This window comes from Thamnophis sirtalis, unplaced genomic scaffold, assembly GCF_051295495.1.
Source record: "Thamnophis sirtalis isolate CommonGarterSnake01/CBP01778 unplaced genomic scaffold, rThaSir2_p1.2 scaffold_7, whole genome shotgun sequence".
Taxonomy (NCBI): Eukaryota; Metazoa; Chordata; class Lepidosauria; order Squamata; family Natricidae; genus Thamnophis; species Thamnophis sirtalis.
Window position 1 is genome coordinate 23,768,564 of NW_028261387.1, and position 16,299 is coordinate 23,784,862.

General features: G+C 35.7%; 1 protein-coding gene across 1 annotated transcript; it reads left to right on the plus strand.

Annotated features, from left to right (window-relative positions):
* Nucleotides 1–701: 701 nt before the first annotated feature.
* Nucleotides 702–15,808, plus strand: DEPDC1 (DEP domain containing 1). The gene is made up of 12 exons (XM_014065974.2): nt 702–795; nt 1,497–1,762; nt 2,212–2,362; nt 4,736–4,845; nt 5,842–5,972; nt 6,480–6,527; nt 7,333–7,473; nt 7,849–8,709; nt 9,359–9,531; nt 10,817–10,993; nt 12,301–12,486; nt 14,650–15,808. Exons 1-12 carry the CDS (start codon nt 748–750, stop codon nt 14,788–14,790), a joined length of 2,433 nt encoding a protein of 810 aa, XP_013921449.2. The 5' UTR covers nt 702–747; the 3' UTR covers nt 14,791–15,808.
* Nucleotides 15,809–16,299: the final 491 nt, after the last annotated feature.

Sequence of the window (16,299 nt, forward strand, 5' to 3'; positions counted from 1 at the left end):
GAGAAAGAGAACCACTTTTGATAGCTTTGAGAGCACTTTTGAGGGCATTCACCTCTTTCGACCAGAGAGGAAAAACTTGTAATAAACCTTCCGAAAATTCAAGTTGTAAGTATTTCACAAAATACTAAATACACACGACATACGCAGCATTGGCTGCACTGTGTTGTCTGTCTATAGCCATCCCGTAGGGCTAGTTCAGGCTTCAAACACTTCTTCTCTGATTAGTTGCTACTCAGCCCTGCTCTTCAACTATTTAATTTAATTTAATTTTGTCAAGCATGTATAAGATAACAGATATAAGTATAAACATGATTATGAATATAGGAAATGTATTCTATCCTGAGATTATTATATTATTATAAATGTATTATATCCTGAGAATATTATTATCCTGAGATTCTACACCCACTACACTCGATCTTAGCCAAAAGGCCGAGAATTGGTCAGCAAACGGCCGCAGGTTCCCACCCCGTTTCCCATGACGCGAGAATGTGAAGAAACCACCACTTTTCCTCCGCTTTCATAACCGCTCCCCATTTCCACGGGTCACGGAGAAAGACCCGTAGCTCGGGACACCTCCGAGCACGCGCACCTGGCTTCCGGTTTCTGTGTCACGCGGTCCCGCAACTCCACCAATCAGAAACTGCGGGGGGCAGTTCAAACTTCTAGGCAGCGGTTGCTCGCGTGGACGTTTTCGCAGCTACCGTTGTCCGTTGTGTTCGTTGGCTGCGCTATGTTGTAGCCGCGATGGAGAATCGGGTGGTCTCTCCCGGACCTTATCGCGCCACCAAGCTGGTAAAAAAAAAGCGGGGAGGGGGCTTTCTGGAGGGCCATTTTTTAATGGGAATTCATTGACTTCCCTTTCTTAGTTATTTCTCCCCAAGCAATGTCTATGTTGTATTGGGCGCATCTGCGCCTGTCTTTACGTGCGAGCCGAACATTAAGGTGTTTTCATGTAGTAGAGCGCAGTCCGCGAAAATTTGCAAATTTAATCCTAATCCTAATCCACGGGCCAATCTGGAGAGATGCTCCGAATATGTGGTTTGTTCATGTTTTAATTCACGTTGGCCTCAGTGACACGAGTGTCACTGGATGATGATCAGTCAAATATCTATTTAAGATTCAGATTCAGCCGAATTTCTTTTGCTCTACTTGAGAATCCACGTTTCAGAGTACCTCTAAATGGTCTTGTGGATGAACCTTCAGGTGTCTTTTCATGCTCTGTAGCTTGGCCCGATGTCATCAGGTTTGACAGCTGAAGTGAAGATGTTACTCTATATTAGTAGTCTTTGTTGCAGCACAAGAGTGTCAAATATAATAAACTCTTTTGTAAAAAAAAAATTAACAAGATAAAGACCACTGTATGTACTTTTTGCACTATATAACTTGAAAACATAAAGTGGCTTATCATAAATTTGATATATAAATAAATACCAGTATGTACTTTATTTCTCTGTGTCATCTCCATTTGCAATTTCATTTTTCTTGACTTACAGTGGAATGAAGTTACTAAATGCTTTCGTGCACAAATGCCACAAAAGAAACACAGACAACACTTTAGAAAATATGGAAATTGTTTTACTGGAGCTGAAGCAGTCGACTGGCTTCATGAATTACTCAGAAATAATATTAATTTTGGTCCAGAAGTTACTAGGCAGCAAACGATTCAACTCCTAAGGAAATTTCTTAAAAATCATGTGATTGAGGACATAAAAGGAAGATGGGGTTCAGAAAATCTGGATGACAATCATAACTTGTACAGGTAATTTATAGAATTATTGACAGAATCTGTAAAAAAAAAATATATATTGAATGTAAATGTTTGACTGGTTTCCTTATTTTGTAGCTTACTGGAACAGAGATACTTGGACATTTTACCCATACATAGAATATGGAATTTTAAAAAGTCTGTTTCAAAAGATCAAATTTAGAAACCCAATATAATAAATTCTTTGTTTGTACCAAGAGTGCTGTATCTTGTAACATGCCACAATCTATATTGTAGTACCAAAAAGTGATGGACATACCTATTTTTCTAATGAAAATTATTTATTTGGCGTATTGAAAATGTTTGTTCTTTTCCATATATTTTTTATATTCAAATAGGGATATTAGATCTAGCTTGCAAAAAGACAAATTCTCTCTGAGGAGTTTTGTTACAAAACTCTTAAATTAAATTGCTACATTGATATTTTCTGTGTCAAATTATAGATTTCCTTCAGCTTCCCCTGTTAAAATTTTGCCACGACGATATCCATTGAAAGAAACCCTGCATAATGTATCCAAAAAACCAGAAAGCATATTTAAATTACCTCAGTACTCCAAGAGAACTCCTAAAAAACATGACCGTCAGGAATGTCAGGTAATCTATTATTGATTAATTGTGTTTACAGTTTAATGTCTAAACAGCTGGAACTGAACCTTATCAAGGTGAAGTATTTATATGGAATATCATTCCTTTCATGTTTGGATGGTCCTGAAGATGTAGAGGTTCTTCTGGGTAGACCTTGTAATCTTTTAAAAAATAATTATTATTGAACTTAACAAGTATGGATCATTTTTAAAAGGTCTATGTAATAATTGATCTTGATTAGGCTCTTGTTTCTGTTTTGGCCAACCAAAAGTAAGCTTTATTTGCCAATTTTATTTGCAAGTATGTCCAATTGTTGTGCACAAAGAATGAATTTGAGTCATTTAGGGTCCAGTGACGTGCAGTCAGGAGAGGCAGGGCCTCACCACTGTCATCATGAAAAGAAAAAAAAATTAAAAGGAAAAAGGCTGAGGTAGTTGCTACCAGAGTCACAGTGGATGACTCTGCTTAGTGCTTAACTGTTTAAAAAAGACTCTTAAAAAAGTGCCCTCTGCAGGAGGAGGCGAGAGAACCACGTGCCTCATTTAGTCTATCTTTATGATCACTTGAGCAGAAAAATTCCTTATGTAAATGAGGCATGTGGTTCTCTTGCCTCCTCCTGTAGAGGACAATTTTTTTAGAGGCTTTTTTTAAACAGTTAAGCAGAGTCATCCATTGGGGACTCTGGCAGCAGCTAACCCAGCCTGATGTCAGCAGCTCTTGCCTTTTTCTTTTTACATTTTTTACATTTTCATCATGGCAGACAAGAGCAGAGTTGAAATCCTCTGTGACACAGCTGGAAAAGGTATGTGGGTCGGAGGGAGGGGGTAGGAATTCAAAATTATTGTAATTTGTCAGTAATTTTTTATTGTAAGTAAGTGTCCGTGTGTTTGTTTCTTCACTTCACTCAAACAAACTCAATTTGAGAGAGTTTGTTTGAGAAGAGGGGAGCAGCCTTGTTTGAGAAGAGAGGGGCAGCCTGCCAGCAGAGGCGGGTCTTTTACCCACCTCTGCTGGCGGGCTGGCGCTTTCTTTTGCCTGCTGTGCCCCCTTCCCTTTCTTCTCTCCCCCCACCGGGAGCCCCATCCTGCTACCCCCCTTTCCTCCTCCTTCTCCTCTCCCCTTTCTTCATCGGCTGCAAATGAGCGAAGAGGCACCGTGGGGCCAGGCCCCTTGCACTCGCATCCAGCCCGCTGGAGCTCGCCACGCCGGGGGAGGAATGAGACCCCGTTGTCCCACGGAATCCACCGCCGCTTGAGCGGGGAGGAGGAGAAGAGCAGTGAGGCCTTGTGCAGCCAGCCAGGCAGGGAGTCGGGCGGGAGGGGGCTGGCTGGCTGGGGGGGTTAATGGCCGCTCAGGTGGCCGCCGCCGCCGCCAGCAGCTTGGGTGTCCCGCAGAGTCCAAGCTGAAGAAAGCGGAGGCGCAGCAGTGGGATTGTTCGTCGGCGGAGGTGGCGGAGCGCAGAAACAGTCGGAAAGTGGAGGTCCGAATGGACGCCCTGACACCGTGTCCGTCATACAGCGGGATGCGTCCCGCTCTATGGCGGACATGGCACCGGGACTTTAAAGCCCTACCGCCGTGTCCACCATACAGCGGGATGTGTCCCGCTCTGGGGCCCTGCCACCGTGTCTACCATAGAGCGGGACACATCCCGCCTGTATAGCGGACACAGCCCTGGCGCTGGCAGACATAGGGCAGCTTTTGCCCGCTTGCCTCACTGGCCATAAACTTCACCGCACATCACTGTTAGGGTCATATAAGGTTTCTATTTGTTTTACATAAATTACATATTACAGATAATCCTCGACTAACAACAGTTCATTTAGTGACCATTCGAGGTTACAACAGCACTGAAAAAAGTGACTTGCAACCATTTTTCACACAACTTAGCATGCTTTTATGACAATTGCAGAGCCCCAGGAATCACGATCAGCTTTTGCAGCCTTCTGACAAGCAAAGTCAATGGGGAAACCAGATTAACTTAACAGCTATACTACTAACTTAACAACTACAACTATTCACTTAAGAACTGTGGCAAGAAAGGTCATAAAATGAGGCAAAACTCACTTGTCTTACTTAGCAATGGAAATTTTGGGCTCAATTGTGGTAGTTAATCGAGAGCTATCTATACCTTTCTGCTAAAAACGATGGCAAGTAATGGTTTCTACTTTCCAAAGTTTACTGCTGTGTTTTGAAATAAATATTGTAAAGGTCATCTGATCAATAAGCAAGTGTCAGTGTGACTGCTGGCAGTTTCCTGCTAGTTTCCAAATTAGTTGAGTCAAGAAAAAATGGGTTATAACTAGGTAGCTAAAATTATTCTCTGCTGAATTTTGAATAAAAGTCTCATGCTTTTACAACATGCTTGTAATTCTGTATTTTCAGAACAACAAAGAAAATGTGCAATGTGAAGACGATAAAGAATGGGAAGCAACTGGCAGACAAATAACTCAAGCAGATATAGAAGAAGTTTGGCGAAACATTATTATGATACAGTAAGTAACAAATGTATTTCTTTTCTCCCAGAGATTTTAGAAATAAGAATAACAATTTCTGTGAAAACAATTATTCTAGTGTCCCAGTCATCTTTTTAAAGAAGTACTCTTCAAGGCAATTTCTTGATATATAAACTTACATTATATGTACTTGCTCTCCCACAATATTTTGAAAATCAAAATTATGACAACGTACATACCAAACTGATGAAAAAAGCTTGTGTTCCTACTGTATTATAAAAAAATCTTTATTTAGGATTTTATCTTTATCTTAAATAAGGAGGTAAAGGAAATCATTTTATCAATTGAGGAAGTTGTAGAGTTGATATCAAATTGCTATTGGACTTAAAATGGCAGTTTGTTAGCTTTCAGTCTTTTTTATGTGATCTTACTAATGCTCTTATTCATTATCCCTAGGGTGCTTTAAGTAATACAGGGAATTCTATAATTGTGTACAAAACTTTTCAAAAATGCGACATTCTATGCAACACAGGAATATCCTTTTTTTCTCAAACCACATCAATCCAGCCTTTCTACATTATCAGTTTTAGATCTTCCAGAATAGAAAGTAGTTTGTAGTATTTCAGATTTACAAACAACTGCCTCTCCAAAAACATTTACTTTGAGAAAACTATTCACTTATGTCCAAAACAGATGGATCAGCATTATTTGTTATTCCCCAGAATATTTCATATTTAGAGTAATAAATTTTGCACATTTCTAGAATTTAGACTAGTCCTTTTAATGAAAGCTAAGGAAGAACAAGATAATAATTCTTCTGCTATATTAAATGTTTATCTCTTATGGTCACCCCATGATTAAGTCAACATCTTATATATGGCATATAATTTGGCTTGACTATGTAAAATGTAATTCTTAACCACTTTTGGGTTACCTGAATCCAGATATATTGAATTTTTACAAGCCTATTTCCTTGAGAATTGCTGAAAAAGTTTCATTAGGTTTCTGAATTGATTGCATTTTTCCTCTTCATAGTTTGCAAACTATTTTAGGTATACCATCTTTAGAACACATCTTGAATCCAGCACAAATTATTCCTCGTTACATAATATATAACATGACTAATACAACTAAACATGGAGTTGTTCTTCCACAAGATAAATCAGGCAAGTGCTCTATTGTAATTTTTAAAGTTCTTTCCAACTTAAACATGAGCAAAAGTGTGATGTATGAGGAGATGTAGGCGGCTGTATTAAACATAAAAGCTTGATCTGCATTCATTTACAGGAAAACTATGTCATAAATTGCTCTAGGTAAATAGCTTATAGCATTTTGGTCTAATAGATATTTTAATTTTAAATGCAGTTTCAGATTATGAGTAAAATTTTAAAAAGTTGACCTATTAAGTGTGTTCCAGTTCTCAATTTGCTATTTGTATCTATATCATTAAAAATCAGTGTTGGGACTGGGTAAGTTAAATTCAGATTCCCATTCAGTCACAAAAAGAGTAGCCATGAGTGAATTGTGGTGTAGTAAATATGAAGTTTATGCTTTTTAAGTTTTTTTCTATATGTGCTGATGTAGTCCTTGGAATATATACAAATATAACAAACATGTTTCAGTAGTTTGGGTATAAAAGCTGGTAAATCTTTTTTTCTCCCTTTTTCTTGCAGAAGACTTCCCTCACTGGGTATTGTCAGCTATGAAGTGTTTGGCAAACTGTAAGTTAGAAGTATATAAGGAAAACACAATGCAAAAAGAAGGAATGTGAACAGAATGTGAACACTATACTTACTTGTAGCAGGGTCCAATCTGGATTGGTCACTGGGACTGGAGCTTTAGTCTTCAGAGCTTTTGGGCTATTGTATGTGTAATACTTATGTGATGCCTAGTTGTATGTGGGCTTTTTAGTTGTTGATTAGGATGTTAAGGGCTGATTACTAAGTCATGGGCTGTTGTTTCCTTGTGCTGCCAAGTCCTTGACTCCTAAGTACCTGATAAACTAGTGATAAACCAGGGCCCAATTCCCAGACTTCAATCATTTCCCTGGGTATCTTTGTACCTGCTCAGCCAGCAATCTTAGTAGCTGTGAAATTGAATGCATAACCTTGTTCGCTACCAATGAATTGAGGTCTCCTCATCTGACCTGACTATACTTGTAGATTCTATTAAATTATTTTGCTCTAAATGCTACATTATCTGAATTTAGAAGTTGAATGTGAAATAAAGTGCCAATAAAAAGAATATAATATATAGAATAATGAAAAGCATGCATCAGAAATGATGCATGTATCAATTAACCTGTTCTTTATAACAGGTTCATTATAAGAAACAGGTTTTAGTGATTTTGCTATATCATGTATACATAGATAAGATCTTATATTCAGTAGTATCCGATTTAGTTTCATAATTATTTCATCTGATGAATTATTAATATAGGATGTTAAAAAAGCAGTGCTCTGCTATTCCTAGGACTTGAAATATCATGGAGATCAGTATTGAGATTTATTTCCTCTTGCATTTCAGGGCCTAGATGTAATGACCCGAGTCAGCCAACATACACGGGTTTTGAGCGAGATGTATTCAAAACAGTTGCTGATTATTTTCTTAGTCTGTCTGAACCTTTGCTTACTTTTCAGTATTATGAATTATTTGTGAAGATCTTAGGTATGTACCCATTCATATCAGGGTGGTATAGAATCCTAGTATATAGTTGAGAAGATCTAAGATGCCACAACCGTATACTAGTTTTGGAAAGAAGTATGTCTAGTTTCACAGAATAAGTTATCAAGTATAGATTGTAATTACTGCATATAATATAAACTTAGCTTTTGTGCAGACTGCTAATCATAATATGATTTGTTATGTATACTTGCATATGTGAGCTATCCTTTGCATGTGTGTTTCTGAATACCTTCTGACTGAACATAGTCTTTCAGCACCACTAACCTTTAAACATTAATCTCTATTTTAATTTTTCTGATTATGTTACTTGTGCTTCTAAATTGCCTGCATTTGAATTTATATTTCATTTTCTGATAGTTTTGTGTGGCTACATCACAATCCCAAACAGATCCAGTGGAAATGTTGATATCCAGAATAATTTGGTATGTTCAAAACCTTGTCATTTAAACTCGTTCAAGTCAACCGAATGTCTTCTGCTAAGTTTGCTTCCGCGTGACACTGACAAAGAAGATGAATCTGAGACTTCTGATAACGGTTGTAAAAGGCTTACAAATGAAGTAGGATGCAGTTTGAATTTTCAGCACCGTAACATGACTTGTAAAGGTGGTACTGTTCATGTACAAAAAGGTGGCAGTTGTCAGAATCTTTCACAACTGAAAAATGAACAAGCTCTGCCTCTGAGGCTTAAGGCAAGATGTCACTCTTTGGAGGGAATTGCAGAGACAACCTCAAGCAATTGTAGTAAGGATGAATTTAAACAATTTTCTCGATTTGGAATTCCTATTGTGCCATTGACAAGTAATGAGAACACACTATTGCACTCTGAGAATAAACCAATCTCTTCATTGGATCTATGTTTGGATAACATTAGTGAAAAACAGACTCATGGCTTCAAGGAAGTTCCTGCATCAAGTGTTCCTGACCAAGAGAAATCTACTGGTAACCTGGAATCAAAACAACTTTGCCAGTCTCAAAATCTATGTGGAATTAAAACCTCCAGTTGGTGTGGCATACACGCTCCAGTTGCAGAGATCACTGTAAAACCACATCCAGTAAATCTTGGTCTCAAAACTCAAAGCACTAGCCAACTGGCTCTTAAAACAGGAAGCAAATATGTGGGTTCTGGTATGGCCATCAATAAAAGATTCCACAAAAGTGCAACACAGCTTTCAGAATACATGTTTTCTCCCAGCTTCTTTATGCTGACTGGCAGATCACGTAAGATTGCTTTGTGGAGCATGTCTGTATGCATTTGTACTAACTAGCTTGCTTGTGTGCTTTTTTTTAAAGGGGGGTGATTGCCAATCCCAATATTTTAACTGTTTCAACAAAATTTGTTAAGAAATTCATTCACCCGTGAAGTTAAATAATTTTTAAGCTAATACTATCTGTTCTGCAAGCATCAGTTTTTTCTAGAACGCATGTTAATGCAAAATGTATGTTCTTTTGCCCATGCTAGAATTTCTATGACTCAAATTATATTAAGTAACTTGAATCTTTTGCATTGTGATTTTAAATGACTAATCATTTAGCGCCTAAAAAGATGGAAAACAATAGGAGAGGCTGTGTGCAGTAGTGGTTAAAGTGTTGGACCTATGGAGACCTAACTTCAATTCCTGCGCAGCCATGGAAAATAATTTTGGGCTACTAGTTTTCTCAACCCAATTTACCTCACAGAATTAATGTGGGTATAAAATTAAGATTCCCCATGTAAGTTACCTTATGCTTCTAGAGAAAAGTTTAGAATACCAACAGATAAATAAATAACATGCAGATTAATCAGACTTTATTTGCATTAATGATATAAAAGTGAATATTTCTAGGAAAGTTGTAAAAGTAATGTCTCTCTGATTTAATAATTTTCTAGATTTGTTGCAACCTCATTCAGAAAGAGTTGCAATTGAAGCTTTGCAAATTTGCTGCCTATTGCTTCCACCACCAAATCGCAGAAAACTCCAACTTTTGATGCGCATGATCTCTCGGATGAGTGAAAATGTTGATATGCCACGACTTCATGATTCAATAGGCACCAGATCTTTGGTATGATTATTTCCCATAATGGTTTTTAAGCAGGTATTCTAGTTGCCTCGTTGACAAATGTATTCAAGCCTTCCTGCCTTGTCTTGCATGCCTGATCAACGTTTTGATGACCTTCTATAGACTAGCAAGGAAGGGCCCAAGCATTTAATTGTTAAATTTAAGGCAAAAAAATAAATTCTGTTGTCGTACCTTGCTTGGCTTTCTCATTTCAAAAGTGGCTTTAGGAGGCCTGAAAGAAGATGCAGCAGCAGAAGGCTTCTCTTACTATTCTCCTCCAGCAGCTGGCTCTGATTCTGAAGACTAAAGGTAGCCATCGTGATTAGTTGTCATGATGCAATCTTCCATGCTCAGAATCTGTTGAACCAATCTAAGTTAGTGTCTTTATAGCTTGTAATAAAAAGATTCATAGGTAAACTATTTCTATGTTGAGGACAAAACATCTTGGAGAGTGCAGAGTTAAGCAACAGAATGATTTGCCAAGTGAAATGGGCAGCATATAAATTTAATAAATAAATCTCTATAATAGGTAATGACCCAAAGAAGTGAGATTTCCTTTAGCACAGTTCACTTTCAGAAGAGAGGAAATATTTCACCTGACTTCCCCCAGTCTGTTTATTAGGTAAAGGTTCCCCTCACACATATGTGCTAGTCGTTACTGACTTTAGGGGGCAGTGCTCATTTCCGTTTCAAAGCCAAAGAACCAGCGCTGTCTAAAGAAGTCTCCGTGGTCATGTGGCACTGAAGGCGCATGGAATGCTGTTACCTTCCCACCAAAGTGGTCCCTATTTTAATACTTGCATTTTTTACATGCTTTCAAACAGCTAGGTTGACAGAAACTGGAACAAATAACAGGGCTCACTCCATTACGCGGCGCTAGGGATTCGAACTGCCGACCATTCTGATTGACAAGCTCAGTGTCTTGTTCCTTGTTGTTTGTAACATCCAAATAAGCACTAAAAATGCAAAGTTGGATGTGATGCAGCCCGCCCCCCAAACAAAAAATACTTGAATGAAGTTTTAGAGACACTTCCAAGTTTGCCATCTAATGTATATGTATAATAGAAAGAGATATTAAACATATGGGGATTAATTAAGTAAACAATATTGAACATAATTTATTAACTGGTGTTGCCCTATTCTGTCCTATTTGCTTTTTTTTTTTTTTTTTTTTTGGCATACTAAAAATCAGATATGGTCTTTAGTCTCCAAACTGTTGGAAACATTATCTAGAAAAAAGTTATTTTAATACTTGGTGTTTTAAAACTGCACATTTAAATGCTTCCAGATGATACAGACATTTTCTCGTTGTATACTGTGCTGTGAGGAAGAAACGGATCTAGATGAGTGGCTTGCCATAAAATTAGTTTCCTTTCTAATGGATCACCAACAGGAAATTTTAGAAGTCCCTATACATTTACAAGTTGCAGTTCAAGATCACATTGAAACATTAAAAACTACTCAGGTGAGGAAAACAGTTAAATTATATCTATTAACTTCTTTTGAATTAGATTTACATAAATGATTTGCTTTAAAAGCCATGGTCTTGGAATTGTTTCTTCCCACTTATCTGACCATTACTGTTACTTTTCAAATTTAAATAACATGCTTTACATTAAAAACTGACATTTTATAGTCCATGTTACTGGTATATATTTCTTCATATTGAGGCTTTGTTCTGAATAGATTATTGTATGCCCACCAGATATGATTTATATGGTCTGGCATTTCTATTACTTTCCCTAGCCAGTTTGCAATGTAATACATGAGTAAACTTCTGTTCATTACTATCTTGAACTTTTGAAGAATTTTAAGAAAAAAATTAATAATTGCAGTAATTTACATCATGACCACCAAGATTCAAATAAACCATAAGACACTATTCACACTTAGCAGGCATTGATAAAATGTTTATGTGAGTATATAAACCATTATTAAATGTATAGTAATACTATAGATTGCTAGAGTTCACTTATAAGTTAGTTCCTAATGAAGGTTTTGTGGAAATAACATATTCATCATTCAGTTTGGTTTTCAATAAATTTGGAATCTAACTGATTATGAGCAGAATCAGTACCAGGGGTTTTAATTTTCTGTAATTTTAACCAAACTACACTCAGATGCACACAGCAGTTCAGTAACTCATAATTGGGCCCATTGAATTGTTCAGATGCTATCTCAAAAGCAGAGGAGTTTTTGAAAATTTTCTTAGCTTATTCTCTGAAGCTGCGGTGGCATCTGTATATATAAGAATATGCTTCAGATAATATCTTAAGTTTTATGTTTTTTCCCTTTAAAAATATGTAGCAATCAAGGTTTAAAGAACCTTACTTGTGAAGTGTGATCTTGGAATGAAGTCATCTGAAGTGCTTTTTGTCCAGTTGATATTGACTTTCCAGTTTTTTTTAATGTCATCAGGGGAATTTAATGAAGTTGTATTTCTGCATACTAATGAATTGAAGGCTAAGAATTGCAACTACAGGTTCCTATATTAAAATAAAATTATTCTAGTTGTGGAAATCATTTCATATCATTTTCTTAGTTATCGTATTCTCCTGAGATGTTTCAGTTGCTATAAGCATGTTCATTTTAATCTTGTATTAAATTGTGTGAGAGAATTCTGGCTTATCAGAGATCTTCTCACTGACCACTGTTTTAAATCAGATTGGTGCTTCAGAATTGAAGCTCCTGCTCTTAGCCAGAATTGGTGGTGTCATCCATTTGATAAAATGTCTGTCCTAGTTCTTTTTGTTTGCTTTTGCTTGCTTGCAGATGGAATGTCTTGAAGAAGAACTAAGCACCATATTTCCAAGTTATTCCTATTGCATGAGGATTACATCTCAGGAATTTGACGAACAGAAGATTTCTGTTTCTCAGGCAGCAGTAGCTGAACTTTTGGAAAATATTATTAAGGATAGAAAATTATCTCTGAAAGAGAAGAAGAAAAAACTTAAACAGGTAATGAGATTGGTGAACTGTTTAGACATCATTACTTGGCAAGAAAGCCTCAAGTAATTTTGGGAGATTGATTTATTTTTGAAAGATCTTGATAACAAAACTATTTTTTCTGGAAATAAATGTGTTCTGTGGAAAACATGGGGCTGCATCCCTTTAGCTAGACTATTTTTGAAAGCTTTCTACAGTCCCATTTTATATCACCACTCTAACTATTGTGGTGCAGAAAGGACTTAGATTGCAATAGCAAAAGTGGTGTTTTAAGAATCTTTACCTTTTGTCAAGAATAACAATTTTGACCTAAAGCGTTGCTTTAGATTTGTCATTATAGCAGATGTGAAGGATTTCCACTATCTACTAGAACCTTTAACAAGCTATTATACTGGATCAGGCTTATATTTCTGTTAAAGATATGAAGTGATATCAGCACATTTTACGATGATGAAATAATTATTAGTGCTGTCTTTTTATATCCTTGGATGAGGACAACATGGAGGGATTTTCTAGAATGGCAGGATGATAGTTCCTATCCCTAGCCCAAACAGTTGTGTTAAAACCCATAATGGCTAAACACAACATCCTTGTTTCCAGAGCTGCAATCTGGAAAACAACACATAGGGTCAGACTAAATGACAAAGCATTTTGAAAACTAGCTTTGCTGCCACATTGTGTGTTACATTAGGAACAGACAATCATTGGCATTTCAGATATCTTACCACAGGCAATGCTTCCTCAAGGATGATTTATAATTGAGCAGTTACTTGAAGTGCCACAGATTGCCTGTTATTACTCTTAAAAGCAAATTAGAGATTAGAAATATTAGAGATTACCACTGGAGATTGGAGAAATGTTCTTTAGTTTCGGGATTACACGTTCCCTTAATCCAGTTTGTGTGTTGGATTGTTACATTGTGTTTTGCACTTAGCCTCATCTCTGACATTATTAATACTCTTAAAATAAATATATTATGAAAACTTGCATATGATACTAAAGAATTGTTTTCTAAATATTTACTTGATTTATTCAAGTTCACCTGATACAGTTTATTGTAATCTGCTTTGTGGCAAAGTAGAACATCTATGGCAGAGCTTAATACGGAGGGATTTTTTTTCTGAACAAATTGCTTCATAGAATTATACTTGTCCTAGAATGTATTAAACAAGTCTCATGACTGAAGTCGGGCTTTAAATTACCAGAGTTTAAGCCATTGCATTGAAGTTACTGTTCTTTATTTTTCCCTCTTACGTTCTTTGTGAAGATTGAAAAAATTTGGGGAAAAAAAGTTGAAAAAACTTGAAATTATTTTCTTTAAAAGTCCATGATAGTGTTTTATAAGATAGCTAGACTTTAAAGTTGACATCTGTTATAGTAGCAGCATGTCTTTTAAATGTATTGGATTACAATTCACAAGATTCCGAATTAGTATGACTGTAGGAATTTCACTCCAGTATATTTAAAGGGCAGCTTTAGATATGTACACATTCCATTTAAGAGGAACAACAATGAGTCCTGATTCTCATATGAAAATGTTGGTACTCACAATCATGAAATGCATCTGCTGTTATGCAATTTTAAGTGTAAAGATACATAAGTGAACAAAATGTATCCCTTATTAGACAAGCAATCATTGTTTCTGTTCCAAATTCTGGCAGAACACACAACATATCCATACACATACACCATCGCTTTCTGATCTTTGACTACTTTTAAATTTAGAGTTGCTTGAATAAGAATTTATTGGTTGCTGATAAAAGACCCAACAATTTTCTGATTCCAGTTTTCTAGCTGTGTTTAGTTTCTCAACTAGAAAACCACTGCAAATGACTGCCCAAATCTTTTATAAAACCTATCTTTGTTTTGACACAGAAGGTTAGGGGTTAGGAGTTATATATAAACAATGAACTTTTAAATAAGTTATTCTTTAACCTTTGAAACAGGTTGTAGGCCCATAGAATATCAGACACTTCCTACAATGTGATTTTTTTATGTAAGTGTATGACGAGAAGTAGGAATTTACATTGTATATTTAAGGGTACTTGTGACTTAGGAATAAATATTTGCAAGAATTGTTAGTTGATTTGGCTAAAAATATTGTAAAGTGCATGTGGTAACCCGGTTTTTGGAAAATATATACATATATTGATGATTTACTGTTTTAATTTACAGTTCCAGAAGGAATATCCAGAGATTTATCGGAGCAGATTTCCAACTTCAGAAAGTGAAGCCATCTTGTTTGATCACAAGCCTACAATTAAGCAGCCAATGCTTAGCTTGCGAAAATCCAAACTTGTTAGCATGAAACGTTAATCTGTACCTCAGTTATATATTTATAAAGAAACTTTTTGAAAGTGAACATTAGAAATCTTTCAGTAAGCACATTCATGCAAGTATGCATTTTCTGAACATTTCTTCATGAATCCTGAAGTGTATTTTATGAATGCCATTGTTTACAAAATAATTCCAAAATTGTAAATAGTTCCATTTTTTTCATGCTTAATGATATACAGATGAAGAACATATTAAATATATCAATAGCAAACAAATATAGTAGTAACAATTATAAATACAAACAACATGTGTTGTAACTCTTTGCACTGTTTTTAAAAGAAGCATACTGTGTTCTGAATACCACAATACTGTGTTAATGTTGAACTGTTATGTAATCTATTTATATATTGTATGTGTTAATGCTGAGTTAAATAACATAGCTGAGAACAGTGAGCATGGAAATCAGGTAATGATTGCCTCCTTCACTTTTATTGCAGAAATTGAACTCTTGGTTAGAAAAAGTGAACAATATTGCTTATACAGCCATAAAGCAATAATTCATTCTAATGGTGTGAAATGGTAATTAATGGTCCTCTATTGTCTATATGTTCTCACATCTTTGTTATGCTTAAGTTCGTTGTGGCTCATTTTTTTATGTTGCTTTAGTAGAATTAGATTGCTCAGACTATTTTCCCCATCTTACTCTTGTTTGTGTTTTCCTTCTAAGTATTTTCTATTTATGATATATATTTGCAAATATCAGATTGTTAAGAATCGCTGAAGAGATTGTTTAATGAAACCTATCTAAATGCTGATAACTCAGCTATGTGTATAAAAAATGTTTTAGAAAACACATTACTGTACATAGGCAGACCTGAACTTTTAATGGAAGAATTTAAAGGACATTGTTTCATTCCCTTTCTATGTTCCACTATGTGAACCATTTCTAATGTAAACAAGTTTTTCCAGTAAACCTTGAGTCTTCTGAAAGGAGCAGAAATTTTATATTCTGTTATCTAACTATGAGAATAAAAAAAGGAGCTTGTATAATGGGGAATTTTTATTTTCTTATGTGTTTTATTCATTTTTTATGGCTGCCCATCTCACAGGAGATGGATCTGAATGCATATTATAAAAATCAAGAGTTTACAAAAACTAGTTAATACAAATATAAATTAAAAAGATAAAAGCAGACATATTAGAATAAAATTCAGGATGCAGCCAACGCATTTTAATTAGCAAATTAAAATGTTTTAACCATTATCTATGTTAGTTTAACAGGCTAAGTAAATAGAAACACTTAGTAGATATTGGTTAAGTAGCTGAATTGTTGCTGAATTTTATATAATTGTCATATACATTAATAAATGTCATATAAATCAAATTACATTTAAATGAGTTAAATATGAATTCTATCTTTATAGACTAAATAAAACCTGATGCCTGTAACAATCTTACTGCCTGGCTAGTCAAAGCAATATATATGCATTTAACTGTGCCATTTGTGACTAAGATTTTGTTGATTTTAAGTCATGCTGCAGTAGCAAC

Excerpts from the sequence above, each read along its gene's own strand:
- DEPDC1 (XM_014065974.2), top strand. The coding sequence starts at position 748 with ATGGAGAATCGGGTGGTCTCTCCCGGACCTTATCGCGCCACCAAGCTG. Across the intron at positions 4,846-5,841 it reads CGAAACATTATTATGATACA|TTTGCAAACTATTTTAGGTA; the intron begins GTAAGTAACAAA and ends TCCTCTTCATAG. Across the intron at positions 8,710-9,358 it reads TATGCTGACTGGCAGATCAC|ATTTGTTGCAACCTCATTCA; the intron begins GTAAGATTGCTT and ends ATAATTTTCTAG.